The 16470-nt window shown below is 42.2% G+C and overlaps 1 protein-coding gene across 1 annotated transcript; it reads right to left on the reverse strand.

The window, feature by feature from the left end:
• Nucleotides 1–1317: 1317 nt before the first annotated feature.
• Nucleotides 1318–14186, reverse strand: igsf10 (immunoglobulin superfamily, member 10). Its single transcript, XM_037486519.2, has 9 exons — nucleotides 13954–14186; nucleotides 13383–13512; nucleotides 12539–12929; nucleotides 11297–12064; nucleotides 9264–11153; nucleotides 7588–9129; nucleotides 5671–6574; nucleotides 4917–5283; nucleotides 1318–4843 (listed from the first exon to the last, which is right to left on the reverse strand). The coding sequence occupies exons 1-9, from the start codon at nucleotides 14139–14141 to the stop codon at nucleotides 3311–3313; spliced, it is 7713 nt and encodes a 2570-aa protein (XP_037342416.2). The 5' UTR covers nucleotides 14142–14186; the 3' UTR covers nucleotides 1318–3310.
• Between the last annotated feature and the right edge of the window lie 2284 nt (nucleotides 14187–16470).

The following is a 16470-nucleotide window of genomic DNA, read 5'->3' on the forward strand; positions in this document are numbered from 1 at the left end:
CACCAGCAATATAGAGTCCTTTCCAGAGAAGGACTGGTCTGAGGAACCTGGACCCACAATCACAGCTTGACAAATCTTATGCAGAGAGAGAGGTGCAAATAGGAATCTGTCCTTCTTGTGGCTCAAGGGTGGATGTGTGCATTCTGCAATATGGGTGTGAAATTCCAGGATCGCTGCAGGTACTGTGAGATTTGCTGATCAACTTCATGAGTGTGTGTGCACATGTGTGCATCCACACGGCCAAGTGGATGATTTAAAATACTTGCACCTTTAGGTTTGCACAGCAGCGAAAAAAAATATACAGAGTTATCCATTTTATTCTCTTAAGGACTTTCCTTGTTGCAGCATCAAAGAAATACGACAGACTCTCTGGGCTAACAGAGAAGCACTGTCTCAGACCGCTGTTGGTTGGGTCCCAGCAGGCCTCCCGTGAGATCTCAGGTTCCATGTTCAGGCTGCTCGCATTCTAGTTTAAGTATGGAATTCATACCAGGGACAAAAATATGTCTCACCCTTACTTGGTAGCCTCTGTCTACGGACTCTGCAGACTTTATGCTTCGTTAACAGTTTTTTTTTAACCGTTTGTCATTACTCATATATGACACACAGATTTAGCTTTATAGGTATGAATTATTAAAACAATATACACTTTTCTCTTTTACTGACCTTTTTTGTGTACCCATGTACTCATCAATTTTGTCCATAAATTTGCAATAACTGGTGGAACACTGATATATTTTTCATTTTTAAAACTAATATGGCAAATGTTAAACAATTCAAGAGACGTTTCTGAACATAATGATTATTTCCCAATATTTTATATTTTACCTTTCTAAATATCAACATGAGTCTTGTCTTGAACAATCCAGAATCATACTGGCAGCTAAAACTTTCTGAAATATAAGAGGCATTGTTGAACAAAGTATATGCATGAGATTAAAAAAGTAAAAATAACATGAAAACCTATAAAGGGAAATATTCAGGAGACTTGTGTTTCAGCAGCTGAGAGTAGAAATACTGACCTATTGATTGACTAAACAGATTTGGTTTCCCATTGGTCCCCAGAGTTCGGATAGGGAGCCTTGCGGCTGAGTGGAAACATGCCTGGAATAACTAGCTGCACAAAGCATTTGTTGTTAAATATTCCCTGTAGTTTGGACATTATTCAGAGACAATCTTGAAGTAAAGACTCTGTTGGCAGTCGATTATTAGGTAGCCTACTAAGTCACTAGCTCAATCTAGACAATAAAGTAAGGGACATAAATGGAAAAAAACAGGGTTTGTTTATTAATCTAGTGAAATGGTTATGGTTGTGCAGGTCTCCATGTTAAGATGTATTTTTTCTGAGGTACAGACTATTTGACCTGATAGAGATAAAATTGACATAAATCCTCATAAATTTCCAAGTTAGCTGACGGTTTAAATAAAAACCATAACTGACAAATACACTTGATCCACAGAAGGCACATGGTGCAAACGATATCCCGTGTTTCACATTGAAGGGCCACAAATAAAAAGAAACGGTATTTTCAAGGACAACACTAAGTTAGTTTCAACTGTGTAATTTGTTGCCCATCTCACATATGAATGGAGTTTCCCCTTAAGTCCTTTAGCAAGTAACATGCCTTCCAAAGTTTATGGAGGACAATTCCCTCTTTTGCCTTAACTGTCTGGGTCATAACACATGGCTGTTGACTGGCTTGATTTATTGGAACTTAAACACTCTTTAATGTGTCTCCAGCTAATAGTTAGTAGTAGTTATTAACTTAACGGAAGCCACTTTAAAGACTTTGATGTGAGAAACTTCTTATACTTTAGCCCCTTGCCAAATATACAACAAATGTTCAGAAAATTAATTTCAATCCCATACAGTGTAATTCATTATAAACATACAATTCATTTCATGGGACAAAAAAATTGATGTGCATTATAATGGGGGTGATTCACAATTGTTGCTTGTAGAGTTGTTATTTGTCTCAATAAGTGAGACATTGTTGCACCTGTATAAAACCACCTTAGATTTTCTGAATTTCATTGAACATCAATAGTTAAAGTTGTTTTGTTGAATGAAAAATATTTGTATCTTTTATAAAAATATGACTTTGGAAACCAAATTGCATCTCAACATATACAATTGTTGCACAATCTACCCCTCTGTTTAATTGCAGGTTAGTAAGGTCAGCACTCAATCACAAACAAAATTCAAAGGCTCCCCTGTGGGTCACAAATAGATATTTTAGCAGCGGGAGAGTTAAAACTTTGTCTGGAAGATATCACCTGCAGTCAGACCTCCTGTAGAAGGAGGTACAACGGGATAACCCCAGTGGGCTTTATTTCAACAGCAATATAAAAGCCAGTTGTGGTGGGTTTTAACAGTGATGCTTTTATATGTGTGTGATGCTTTTCTAATTTAGAATATTTTGTTGTATCAAATAGTAACAGAACAAAACTAAAAAGTCATGAACAATGTCTTTTTATTTTTCCTCCCATACTTTGATCAAGTAGATACTACAAATAGATATACATTTTCTGTATTAATAAAGATTAACATAATGTATAACATTACTCTATATTCTGGGGTATAACACAATGCATTTATAGTGTGATTCTGACCAATGAACTGCACTGCAAATAGCTTTAAACTGTAATTTAAAGAAAGTTTAACAAATGCAGCAGTTGTGGTCAAAAGTACTGTCCATTTAGATATCTATCCAGTGTGAAACAAGTCTTGTATAATTTTTGTCAAATACATTTTCTTCTACTGTGAAATTGACTGAACTGCTATCTATTTTGCCTCATGTCTTTGTAACAACCTCTGGCTAATGAAACAGAATTGGAAGCATCTTGGGAGCCTTTTCTTTCTGTGTTTTAATCCATTACACACTTGATTATCTTCCTCTGTACCTACTGCAATAGTATACTGTGGCAAGCAACACCTGGTCAGAGAAATTACATTAGGTTTCCTGCTATGCAATGGCGCTTTTGCTCCTATGAGAACAACCCCAAATGAGAACCACTTGTACATTTTCCAGACTCCCAGTTGAAAAGTTACAATAACAACTTTCAGCCGCAGACTGAGTTCTCCCTCAAGAAAGGTTTCTCTTTTCATTTTCTTCTTGTACTCTGTTTTTATCAAATCCACATGTTGTCATGTTTGTCACTTTGGAAAAAAATATTCCACAAGCTGGGATCCTCACAAACCCATACGTGAAAAAACATGTACAGTACCTCATAAACATAAGTAACTGAGTGTCTGTTAATGTTTATATATCAGGATATGACACCTTCTTTTCTCAGTCTTTGCTTTTCCTCACAATACATATACATAGGTAATTTTTGAGTCCGTACCCAGGTTGTTCTTGGCCTGGCACTTGTATGTGCCAGAGTCTGATGCTTTGGGCCTCTGGATGATAAGAGTGCCTTGAGGGTGGAGCAGTTCACTACCCATAGGCCGGCCCGGTTCTGCTGCAGACAGAACTGAATGATCGGGCAACTCCCAGGTGATCTGAGGCTTGGGTATCCCAATGGCGGCACAGTTGAGCCGGATAGGTGTCCCTGTCAGTACCCTTACACTGGGAGGTGGTCCTAATGTGATCCGTGGAGGGTAAGCAATAATAACAACAGGGACAGTGAGCAAGGCCTCTCCGGCATCGCTCAGAGCCCTGCAAACGTAGTTCCCTCGGTCGTGGAGAGTTGTTTCTTGAACAACCAAAGTACCATTCTCCAGTAACTGGTAGCGTCCAAGGACTTGAGGCCGAGTCAGAGTGTGGCCACCTGGCAAAGTCCAGTGGATTTTGGGTGTAGGACTCCCATCAGATAAACAGTGAAGGAAAAGAGGTTCTCCAGAAACACTGCGAATAATGCCCCTAGGCCTTGTCAGGATGTAAGGCATCTGACCAATATCTAAAATGATTAGCTTCTCTATATAACCCATGAAATTCTTGGCACCACAGCGGTACTTCCCAGCATCCTCCTTACCGGAGTTATATATGACTAAAGATCCATTTATAACTAGGTGGTGGCCACCAGTAATCCGTGTTCTATTAGGCAAGGTCCAAGTGACCTCTGGCATTGGGTATCCATCAGCAGAGCAGTTCAGAACGGTGGTTTTTCCTATGCGAGAAACAATACGTTCGTTGAAGGGGTTTTTAAAGATCGGCCTCCTGAGCATACTGCTTACCTCCAGCTGCACAACCATTACTGCCTCTCCTCCATCGTTCCTTGCCATGCAGATGAACTCAGCTGTATCGGTCGGCCGTACGTTACGAATCTCAAGCGTCCCGTTATGGTGGACATTAATCCTGCTGCCAAAGTACGGTGCCGTCAGAAATATGTTATCAGGCATAATCCAAGTGATACTGGGTGTTGGATTGCCCTCAGCCTTACAGTCTATAACTTTCCTGGAATATTTAGCAGCTACATCTTTGATTACAGTCCTGTTTTGCCGGTATCCATTGATCACTGGTGGATTCCCTTCTATATCAAGCTTATAGACTTTTCTGTTTTCTCCAGCAGGGTTTCGAGCCATACAAACATACTCCCCAGCATCTATAAGCTTCACGTCCCTAATATCCAGGGAGCCATTGACGTGCATCAGGTACCGTTCATTTGATGCTGCAATGACATCATTTGTGGGCAGCATCCACAGGACCTTTGGTTTGGGCTCCCCAAGTGCTTCACAGTCAAAGCGGACATTCCCTCCAGGCTTGACCCTCGCATATGTCTGGCTGGTTGGACGGATCCTAGCGGCAGCTGTCACCACAGTGATGTGAAAATGCATCTCATCCTTGCCAACCTGGTTCTCAGCATAGCAGGTGTAGTCTCCTTCCTCTGATATACCAACCTAGAGAAACATAACACAGTCACGTAAAACATTTGAAAATATTTATGGTCCATTATCACATTCCATTACATACTTGGTTTATGTGGAGAGTTCCATTGTCAAAAAGTGTATAGCTCCGTGCTCGTCCTCCCCCACTGCTGCCATCAGACTGAAGAGCACTGTTGACCACTGTTCCGTCTGGTAATCCCCAGGAAATCTCTGGCTTTGGTGCTCCTGATGCTTTACAGTCCACTTTAAAGTCTTTGCCGTAGGGTATCTGCTTCTTTCCATAGAGCTTCGGCTCTATCTTGGCTGGCTTCATTGACACACTGACCTTCATGAGTTGGAAATCATCACCAATTTTGTTTCGTGCCACACAGAGATAGTCGCCAGCATCTTTATCACTCATAATGCTAACAATAAGAGTGCCGTTATCCAGCACCTGAATTCTGCTGCCCATCCTGCAAAGATACAAGACAGAATATTGGAGAGGACAGAACAAATAAAACAAGAAAGCACCAATTGATTTAGTGCACAACATGGACAAATATAATTTCCTGATGGCAAGAGTTTTTGCTGTCAAAGATAACATACATATCCATATTAAAAGAAAATGTTCATATTTCTGCATAAAAATAAATCTTGTTTATCAAAATAATTCATCTAGTCGTATTCTCCCAGACAGAAGAATAAGCCGATAATATATTACATAAGATTTTACTGCTCATCTGACATTACATCCATGTCTTATGTTTACATTGGGCAAGCTCACACTTATCAAATGCCCGTCTGGAGATTTATTTCTGTCGCCAGGTCTGCATTTCTGCATTATTTTGAGGCATTTTTACCTGTGTGACTGGTCCACGACAGCTTTAGAGGGCAGCCTCCATATGATCGTGGGCTTAGGGTCTCCTGTAGCTGAACAGTTTAGTCTTAGCTGGTCCTCAAAGTACAACGATGTTATGCGATGAGACATTTCCGTTATTTGAGGTGCCGACTCTTGCCTCTCGACTGACAGAGTCACAACCATTCTCTCTGAGCCAGTCGAACTGGTGGCAATACATTCATATTTGCCACTGTCTTCTGGAGTCACATCCTTAATGTGGAGGGTTCCGTTCCCATATACTGCGATCCTTGTGTTGCTGGCAGGTCTTTTAAATTGTATCATTGATCCATCAAGGAGGACCCAATGAATAGTAGGCTGAGGACTACCTTGCCCAGTGCAGGGTAGCCACAGGTTTTGGCTGACACCTACTTTGACCTGCTGTCGTTTTTCCTCCACAATACCTGGGGGAGCTGCAACCACCTGCAGTCGGACTGTAGCAGTATCGGATCCAGCAGTATTACTGGCAATGCATTTGTAATGACCTCTGTCATGAACAGACACCCGTTCAATGACCAGAGTCCCATCAGCAGATACTGAAACCCTTCCAGTATCTGTGTTTTGACCCCTGACCTGGGTTCGATTGGCCAGGATCCAGGATACCATGGGTGTTGGCCGACCCTCTGCTTTACATGTCATCTCCACTTTGTTTCCTGCATGAAACTTTACTTCACGCATTTTGGGCTCCAGGATGCGTGTGGGGTAGGCCACCACAGAGAGGGTGACAATAAGTTTATCTGATCCATGATCATTCTCAGCCAGACAGAGGTACTGCCCACGGTCCTTAATGTTGGCATTGTGGATAAACAGGGTACCATTGGTCATCACCTCAAACTTCCCCAACCTTCCCTTAACGGTAACAGCAGTACCTAAGGGACACAGAAAAAAACAGTTAATATAAAGCAACAAATACAACTTAAATGACCCAAAAAACTTTCTTTCTAATATCCACTATGCTATTTAGATATGTATTTTACATTATGTTGTTTCTTTTATTAATTTTGCTATTTTTGTTGGTATCTGCCAGGAGGATTATGACATGCATATGTGTGCGTATCTGTGTGAGCCAATGAATGAGTGTGCACCTCTGTCTCTGTTTACAGCTAACCTTACATTCCGCTGTAGTAAACTGCATAGCAGTTATGGCTGCACACTTAATGACCTCTCAAGGTTGTGGTGACTCGCACTTTCTCAAAATATCTTTTATTGCCTGTATTATCCAGTCATTGACTACCCGCTGACCCCTGACTCACCATCCTTAATTTTCCCCGACCAGTACTTATAACACATTTTCCATGTGTCCATGCTGTGCACAAACATTTTTGAGTTTCTTCTCAGCCATTACCAGAGACAGTGGAGTAAAAAACCTGGCAGACATGTTATTTTGTTGGAGGGTGTTTTGGCTAACAGATAACAGTTACAAAATACAAACACTGCTTAGTACAGCGCACCCACGTTGCAGACACTGTAAGGGCAGGCACCGTGGTCAGTTTCATTTTGGCCAGATTGTATCAACTTGCATTGTCCTAAATTTTGAGCCTGATATTAAAGCCAAGATATATTAGTCCCGGGTCAGGGGTTTGGCCAATGTTTGCATTAATTTAATCAGACAATACAGCAGCGGTCGATGTGGGACACCCTGCGGACAGACCTGAAGAAGAGCACCATTTATGCTGTTAAATATATCAAATAAAAACCTAATGAACAAAACAAGTTGCAAGAAAACAACAATGCTAACACAATGTGACAACATATAACAGTTGCCTCCCTGGAATTTAATTTAATCCCTTCATTTTTTAAATTAAATATTTTTTGCCTGACTATGGCTTTGTTTCTGTTTTCTTTCTCTAAATGATGAAAATGAATGACATTTGTATTGTACCTGTGGTTGAGGGGAAACGCTTCCAGGTTATGGCTGGCTGGGGGTTTCCAACAGCTTCACACGGCAGGAAAGCATCTGAATTGGATAACACGGTGAAGCTGGCGGCATTGCCCCCAAGTATCTTTGGTCTACTTGTCTCGACCTTTGTAGTGGGTTCGAAGCTAGCAATATTGTCACTTGTAACTTCATTGCCAGCCACATGAATATAGACACTTGAGATAGCATTGTGTGTGCCTATGTTGTTGTATGGGACAGGGGTGTCGGTGTATCCCTGCACCGCTGTGACAATGTTCACAGTATCAATTGGCCCACCAGTGGTTTGATCACTGTTCCTCTGTTTTAGCGGTTTGACGTTGCTGTGGACTTTGGTCCGAGTTGTTGTGTAAAGCCTTTTTGTCGTGATTGGTATGAATGTGGTGGTGGGGTTGTATGTGGTTGATGAGATCAAAGGTATCTTGGTTGTGGTATAGGCTTGTAAGTCACTAGATGTACTCCACTCAAATTCGTCATATAGGTGACTGTCCTCCTTTGACGTTTGATCAGTGGAAACAACAAAAGGATTTCTGCGTTCTTGCCTGGATGGTGTGTAAAGGGGCTGGTAGAGTGAAACAGTCCTTTGTGATAGTGTGGTTGACACCATTGTAGATTCCATAGCTGTGGTAGAAGCCTCAGTTGTGGTAGAAGGACGTGATTTAGTAATTCCAGGTTTTTTGAAGGGTCTCCTGCCCCTAAAGGGCCTCCTTCTAAGTCCTTGACGTCCTCTCCTCCCCTCAGGCCTCTGTCTGGTTACAAACAAATTGTCAGGTAGTCCTCCAGACCCAGATGGCAATATTGCATCTGGATTTTCAGCTGAGGGTGGTTTGACAGTAGTTGGGGAAGGTAGAGTTTGTGATTTTGGTTGTGTTATAGCAGACTTGGAGTAGAAGGATGGGCTACTTGTACTTAAATGGTGAAAGCTAGGTGGCAATGTTGTGAACTCAAAATCTTCAGAGAAAAATTCATCATCTAATGAACCCTCTTTGTTTCCTCTGTGTCTGGATGGAGACAGAGTCTCAGGCTCAGGAAGTGAGCTTTCAGTGGTGGGAGGCATAGCTGCTGGGGTGGAGGTTGGGGTCAGTGTTGTTGTCTCAGCTGTAGTTGAGATTTTTTGGGTGATTGAGGGCTCCCTCAGCCTGCCAAGTATTTTTTTTTTCTCTCTGCCACCAACCGGCCTGTTCCATGGAATTCTCCCATTAACCATAGAGACAGTTGTAGTCGTGGGTGTGGTGATCGATGGTTCTTCATTTGTTGTCAAAAGTGGATCAATTGGAGGATACAACTCAGATTCAGCATAGGTTATGTAGCCACTGGAAACCTCTTGCCATGACTCTGTATGGATGAAGGGGTCATTTGAATTGATATGTGTTGTGGTAGAAGCTGCAGTATTTTGCGTGGGGGCTGTTCTGCCTGTTATGTGTAAAGGTGAACTTGAGGAAACTGTTGGTGTTGTCGGAAGCAGACCATTGGTAGCTTTCTTCTTTTTGGCTTCATCCCATTCACAGTCTAGTTGAAGAAAACAGAACAAAATGAAGAGTAAGAACAGATGAAGAAAAAGCACACACTGAAGAAGTACACACTAATGAAGCATTCAACCAAAATGACAATATCTCTATTTTTGAAAAAACAAACTGGCTTACCTGTGGTCAGTTCAATTCTATAAGGCATCGTGGCATTCCCTTCCTTCTTCGATGAGGGATTTTTAAGTTTAGCGATGATAGACTGTATGTCAGTGATCCTGTTGGGTTTAATGATTCTCCTGCGGCCATGGAAGGTTTTCCTGCGCCCCCCTCCTCTTCCGTTTTTTCGTGGTATAATATGGATCTGCTGCTGGGAGATGATGGTCGATCCTGCAGGTAGACGTGGGGATTTGATTGTTTGGGTAGTGTGGAAGGTTATCTCATTGTGTTGTCTCTCTGTGGTGGTGAAGGCGGTGAATGTCGTCTGGCTTTCTGGGTCTGTGGATGTGTGAACAACCAGTGCCCCTGGGCTTGGGCTATCACTCATTGGAGTGACGAAGGGGTCCGTGTGAAATGATAGTGCCACCCCAGTGGACGTCTCTGGCTCTCCAGGTTGTTCCCCTGAGAATTGGAGCTGCGTTTCTTGTAATGTAAGTTGGAGAGTGACTGGGCGTCTGTTTGAGCCCGGCTTGGTGGTTCTTTCCAGGGCATACGAATCAATTGTCTCATCAAAACTAGAGAGGCCTGTATTGGGTGAAATTGTATGGTATGCTGTTACTGCATCACTTTGATTGTCCTTCCTTTCTGTTGGATGATGTGTGAATGTGGGCATGATGGGTGTAGAATCTGACTTCATATATGACTCTGTGGTAGGTCTATTTGTGTTTTCTGTGACTTTATTTAATTTTATATTATTACTGAATTTGGTTTCCAAGCCAACAGTTTGATGTACCCCCATCGATGCAGTGTTAGTACCACGATCTATCTGTGTGGTTGTTATTGTTTCAGACTGCCTGTTATTGTTATCCTGTCCCCGTAGTCTACCTTTTTGTGGATTGTCTATTGTTGGTCTGACTATTATAGGCAAAATGTTTTGATGATCTTCTTGATGATCTTCACCGGAGCCAATTTCACCATCACCAGAATGACCGGTGTTTGAGTCTTCATATTTTAGCCCCTCTTCCACTTTGTTAGTCTTTATTCTTGATCCATCTTGAACTTTTTTAATGAATTCAGAAAAGTGCACTGGGTCTACTTTTCTGGATGCTTTATCAAACACCCTTCTATTCCACATGCGTCTTTTGGTGATTAGCCCCCGACTTCTCTGTCCAAGTCTACCTCCAACACCTTCTCTACCCCTTGACCTGACTTTAGGGTATGGTCGATCTGAGGCAATGGTCTTAGATTCCTGACTCGTTCTGTCAGAGGGACTGGAAGAGTGGATCTCATTGAGGGTCATTGTGCTTTCACTCAAGCCAGGGTCAAACTTATCCTCCATTTCTATCCCTGATCCCTCACTGTCCAAAACGGTCCCCTTTGATGTTTCTCCAGTCACTGTCACCTTAGACACAAGCAGGTCAACTCCCAGGTAATTGGAAACCAAACACATATAAAATCCCCTGTCCCTTGCTGTGAGGCCCTGAATCAGCAAGGTCCCATTCTCAAAAACTTTCCTGTTCCCTTGAGACTTTTCCAGTACTGAGTGGTCGGGGAATACCCACTGGGTTGAGGCCCCAGGGCTTCCAGTGGAGCTACAGTCAAAAAACAGATTTCCCCCCAGCGGCTGAGAGAGTTGGACGCCGTTGACCCCAGCTTCTTCCACATCAGGTGACAGGACTGTCACCCGAAAGGCAAGGATATCAGCGTCCAGGTAGTTTGTGGCGATGCACCGGTAGAGACCAGTTTCTGAAACATCTGCACCCCGTAAGGTGAGCTTCCCTTCAGTTGTGATTATTAGCCTCCTGTCCTCACTTGAGTAAGGGGCTCTAACCTTACTTCCATCTGGTAAAATCCACTCCAACAAAGGCTTTGGCTCACCCAGGATTTGACAGTCCAATTGCAGCACACCACCTATTTGGAAAGTTAAATAAGTGATTAATTACAATAATTATTGTCAGTAGATTTGTATGCATCGGGTAAGGGTTTAATCATTGGTACATGTAGACTGACATAAATGTAAAATCAGCAATGAATCATAACTCTCTTATCCCCACCTGTAAGTACAGTGTGCTCAGTCTTCGTTTGATTATCTCGCTTGATCATGGTCCAGGAATAGCGGCCCCTCTTAGGTGATGTATTTTCAACGCGTAGGTTGACTGCAGACTGGTACTTAATGTGCAAAGTAGAGAAAGTGGTAGTGGTGCGGTCAAGCTGGAAGCTGACTTCTTCCTGCATCAACCATTCAGGGGAGGATTTCATCTCAGCCTGAATGTTTGTGTGAATTCCTTCCTCTCCTTCTTTCCGTTTCTTCTGTCTATACCTGTACACCATTTCTGGGCTTCTAGCCAGCATTAAGCCTCTCTCAAGTGTCATGGGAGAGTCACTGTAAGTGGCCAGTATCTGCCACAGCTGCTGTATGTGCTCATATTCAATGTTACACACCAGGTATGTCTTTATGTCAGCGGTAAGCACTGTGACATTGTTTCCCGCCTCCTCCTCCAGTGTTTGTGATTGGTTTTCAAAAGTAGTGGGCCTGTGGACAGTGCAGGATAGGCTAGCTTCATTGTGAAAATGGTCAGTCAGGTTAATTTGTATGGATCCCAATGGAGCCATGAAGTCCTTGGGTGAAACTGGAGTAAAGTCCCCCTCATCCAAGGTGATGTTTCTCTGCTTTAGATGAGGATGGATCTGGGGTTTGATACAAGTGAAGGCATCCGCGGTGAGAAGAAATAGAGGTTTCTTGTGGTAAGGGGTAGGACTTTCACAAAAAGGACACAGCTGGCCTCTCGGATATCTCCGGTCTCGCTTGCATTTCAGCACACCTGGAAACATTTAAATCAAGTGGTGTCGCATTTAGTTGGTTGCATGTAAGAAAAGAGCATTTACAGTTTCCACATTATGGGCAAGCCAAACCAAAACTTATCATTGATGGAGAAAGAATTACCGTCATCCAGAACTGTACTTTTGTTTACTTTTACATAAGTCATGAATGGCGGATATAACTGATGTCCCTCTGTGTCATTATTGTAGCCTGCAGGATGGTAAGACCCCTGCTTCTAGTGATGTGAATAGTTTATCGTTTTGCTCCTTGAATGTGCCTTTGTGGCTTTGGATACAAGTCCAAGCACTATTACCTCACAGGACAAGACGTTTTTTTACTTTAAGCACAATCGTGTACTATTTCAGCTACAAACCACTTACCAGATGTGTCTTTTTAAAGCTGCTAAAATATGCAGCTTCACCTAGTGTATTTGCATGTGGGTAGACACAACTTTTTGGAATAAGAAAGTCCTCACCTGCGTTCCTCTGTGCCCACACGGAGAACCACTTCATACGACAATCACATGTCCATGGGTTGCCATGCAGGAAGAGGTTCTCCAACTGGCTGCAGCCTGAGAAGATATCTTCGGGCAGAGCGGTGAGAAGGTTTTCCGACAGGTGGATGCTTCTCACGGAGGACCCCTTGAATACCTGACTGTGTCTCAGTGTGATGAATGTGTCAGGGTGGAGCTGCTGGAGGTGGTTACCCTCTAGGTGGACCAGCTGTAGTTGGGTTAGGCCGTAGAAAGCCTCCGGGCTGATGAACTCGATCTGGTTATGGTCTATGTGCAGTCTAAGCAGACTGTCCAGGCCTTTGAATGTCTCTTTCTTGATTTCCTTTACTTTATTAAAGGACAACTTCAGGACCTATGAGAAAATTATGAGAAGTTGTAGATGGTTTTGAAAAGCCGTGGTGTTTGGATATGTGGATTCTTACACCTAGCAAATTATTTATACAAGGAAATGTTGACCAAGAAAATAACCTCAAAATGTTTATTAGTTTGGAAAAGTTTAAGCAAACAGTTATTGGACAGAACTCTTTATATAAAAGACGTTATATAACAGAACTTCATGTTGCTCCAAATTTGAATATTAGTTATATTAGTTTTCAGCTTTTGATGCTCATGCTGTTATACGGTCTCATTTGTGTCCATCGGTTGAAGTTATATGAAGAATATGTTGATATTGTTGTGTTATGCGTGTAAAAGTATTGAGCTGAACTATTGTGTACTTTTGATATTCCAGCACAGCAAACTTCTATATTCCAACATTACAAGCAAGGCTGACGTATATAAAAGAAGGATAAACACATGGTATTACCTGTAATGACTTGAGGTCTTGGAAGGCGTTGTCGTAAATAGTGTGGATGGTGTTGCTATGCAGCATCAACAACTCTAAGTTATCCAGTCCTGAAAGATCATTTTCTCTCAAGACATTTATACTGTTGTACCTAAAAGCAGAGAAACAAAAAATAGATATCAACTACAAAAATGTACCACATACTAATTAAAAAATGATTTGATTTAAAGCATTACCTGTATACCCACACAGGTATTTTCAGTTACTCTCCCAGATTACACATGTGCTCTCATTATCAATGAGAGATGCTGTGCTGCCACACAATCAATTATGTCAACCACATTCTAGAAATGCTACCTATTGTTGCTGCAATTATAAATGTTATGTCAATTTGGACAGCCGACTAATTCACCAGTGATGGAAGACAGCTTTGTTACTTTGAACTGAGTATGTGACAAGAGCTTACTCTCAATGTTGTCTCTGCTTTTACAGTCACTGTTTTAAATCAATGGTAAATTACATTTTACAATTTATCCAAAGTAGATGGGTGTGGGGGAGGGTAGGGGGGGGGGGGGGGGGGGCGAAAGCTCACCCGAGGTTAATTCGTTCCACCGCTGGCTGGATGTGGTCGGGGACGGCGGTCAGGTATCTGAAGGTGCAATGCACTTCGGTGGGACCGTTACAGACGCAGGATTTGGGGCAGTCGCCGCTCGTCCGCAGCACGGCGGCCAAGAACAACAGAGCCTTCAGCAGCCCACTCCGCTGGCCGCACGCGCTCATCGTGCACGCGGATGGGGCTTCGGCTGCACGGACACGGGGGTTTAAGTTTCGATTTGGTTCTGAACCCTTAATGAAAACCCCCCTGGGAGAGAGACGCGCAGCATTAACTTATTAACTTATTAATAATAGAAAGATAGATGGAAGGAAAATTTAATGAAGGCGACAAACGTGCAAAGTCTTCATTCAAAGCGTAATGTTTGTAAAGAAATAACCATTCAGATTCAATCAATCGGTTTCTACAGAGCACACGTTTAAGTTTAGCCTTAATTAAACAATGCTTTATAAATGTAATACAAAGATGTGAAATGCTCTCTATATAGTAAGCAATAAGTAGCGTATGGTGCTCATAATGCAAGGGAGAAAAAACATATACCTACAGGTTGCGTCATTGCTCTTGAACATCTGTAGACAACCACCGCACTTGTAAGGGTGCCAAAATTTGTAGAGAATTGTAGAAAGTCCACATTCAGTGTCAAGAGCGGTTCACTTGGATTCCTTTAGAACAGTCCAGTGTGTCTGATGCGCAGAGGTGCGGGAGTCAACTGTGTGAGCGTCTGCAGTTGAGCGCACACTTGGGTCTCCTCCGCCCCCCTGTGATCTGCTCTAATGTACTCATAGAGTAACTGCAACCATGAGGTGGTCTGATAGAAATACCACTCATCTATTTGAACGTCTTTTAAAAAGGTTATTTTTTTTATTACATTTGATTCCTATATGGTAAAGTTTTAGTTTTAAAAGGTCACCAAATAGTTTTGCACAGAAGCAGATCTTAGAAGAAAATAATATATTCTTGATGCTATCTCTTCGTCATAATAATAGATGATGATATAAGTGCTACAAGGTGGTGTTTGCCGTCAACTATTTGTGTAGGATGAAAGCAACATTCAGTCATGGTCAAAGACACATGTAACAGATTTTACCTTTCCCCCAAAATGGACCATTTGAATCCCTTTTTTGTGTGTTGATAAAAGGCAAAAAAGCAAAAGCTCAACTTAACCACCATTGCCTTGTGTCCAATCCTTCCAGTCCCTCTGAGTCCCTGAATCCACATTTCCGAAGCCGAACCCTTTTCATTTTCATGCTGCTGGTATGTGGAGTTATGATAGTTACTTCATGGAAACGCTCAAACTGTCTATAAATCACACAATGTGTGTTTTAGCTTCAAAATACTACATTCGTTCTCACAAAGCTGCTGGTTCACCACATCCTGCATCCAAACCAAAACTCGACAAACATTTGGACACATTTGGACACCTATGCATACATCCACAGACGCAGACACACACACACACACACACACACACACACACACACACACACACACACATGCTGGTGGACTAATAACCTGTTTAGAATTTGGTTTACAGGTTCCCCTTTCATCCTTTTTTTTGGGGGGTTACAGGCTTGTTCAACATCTGGATGACACACCAACACATTTGGACAAAAATGTTGTCAGATTTCACACACTCGATGCAGGTAGCAGCTTTCATGAACACTGGTGTTCTATATTCTCCTCGACAAGATCACCTTAATGCAAGCAACACGTATTTAAATGATGCAGGATGTAATGCTTCATTCTAAATACCAATCAAAATGGATTTGTTCTGCGAATTGAGCAGAATATTTTCTAAGGACGGCCTATGGTAGAGTTCATTGGTGTCTGGATACAAGTCTTCATTAAAACTGAGGAGATAAACCTCTTCTTAGCGATGTCAAGTTGGCAAGAATTGGTGTGTGTGTGTGTGTGTTTGCATGTGCATATGTGGCTTGTACAAAATAAATTGTTTGTTTGTCATTCTGCTCACAATGTTGATCACAATGTTGAATCTGGTCCATCGTTTTTTCTTGCCATGGCTTTAATTTACTCCAGATGATGGACTACAGTACAAAGGCAGCTGTGGTATTCTTGAAGCTATACCTTAAAGTTTCTGGTGGTAAAATGTGGGTGTGTTTTTTTTAATTTTCTTTGATATGGCAGCATGCTGTTTGATAGTTTGACATGATGAACTGACTCTCAGTGTTGTCCAAAGGGAGCCTGGAGGAACAGGGCGGCTGTTAAAAGTCACAGCTAGCTGGTAGGCTCAGAGGAATCTGTAGACACATACAGCATTGGCCTCAGCTCCTCACACTCGGTTATGACTGGGGGCCCACCTCTGTGGGAGGTGAATCACAGGAATAGTGTGGTTTGGGAAAAATATCGCTTTACATGAGACCTTCTTCCAACATCCTTGACGTGTTCATCCTCACATGTGGAATTCTCTCCTAATAAATCAGGATATCAAATGTTCTTTTGTTTCTTTCCTTCACATGTATCAATACTTTTGTTTTG

This window comes from Pungitius pungitius, chromosome 3 (genome assembly GCF_949316345.1).
Source record: "Pungitius pungitius chromosome 3, fPunPun2.1, whole genome shotgun sequence".
Taxonomy (NCBI): Eukaryota; Metazoa; Chordata; class Actinopteri; order Perciformes; family Gasterosteidae; genus Pungitius; species Pungitius pungitius.

Excerpts from the sequence above, each read along its gene's own strand:
- igsf10 (XM_037486519.2), bottom strand. The coding sequence starts at position 14,141 with ATGAGCGCGTGCGGCCAGCGGAGTGGGCTGCTGAAGGCTCTGTTGTTC. Across the intron at positions 12,065-12,538 it reads GTGGGCACAGAGGAACGCAG|GTGTGCTGAAATGCAAGCGA; the intron begins GTGAGGACTTTC and ends AAATGTTTCCAG. Across the intron at positions 4,844-4,916 it reads GAACTCTCCACATAAACCAA|GTTGGTATATCAGAGGAAGG; the intron begins GTATGTAATGGA and ends ATGTTTCTCTAG.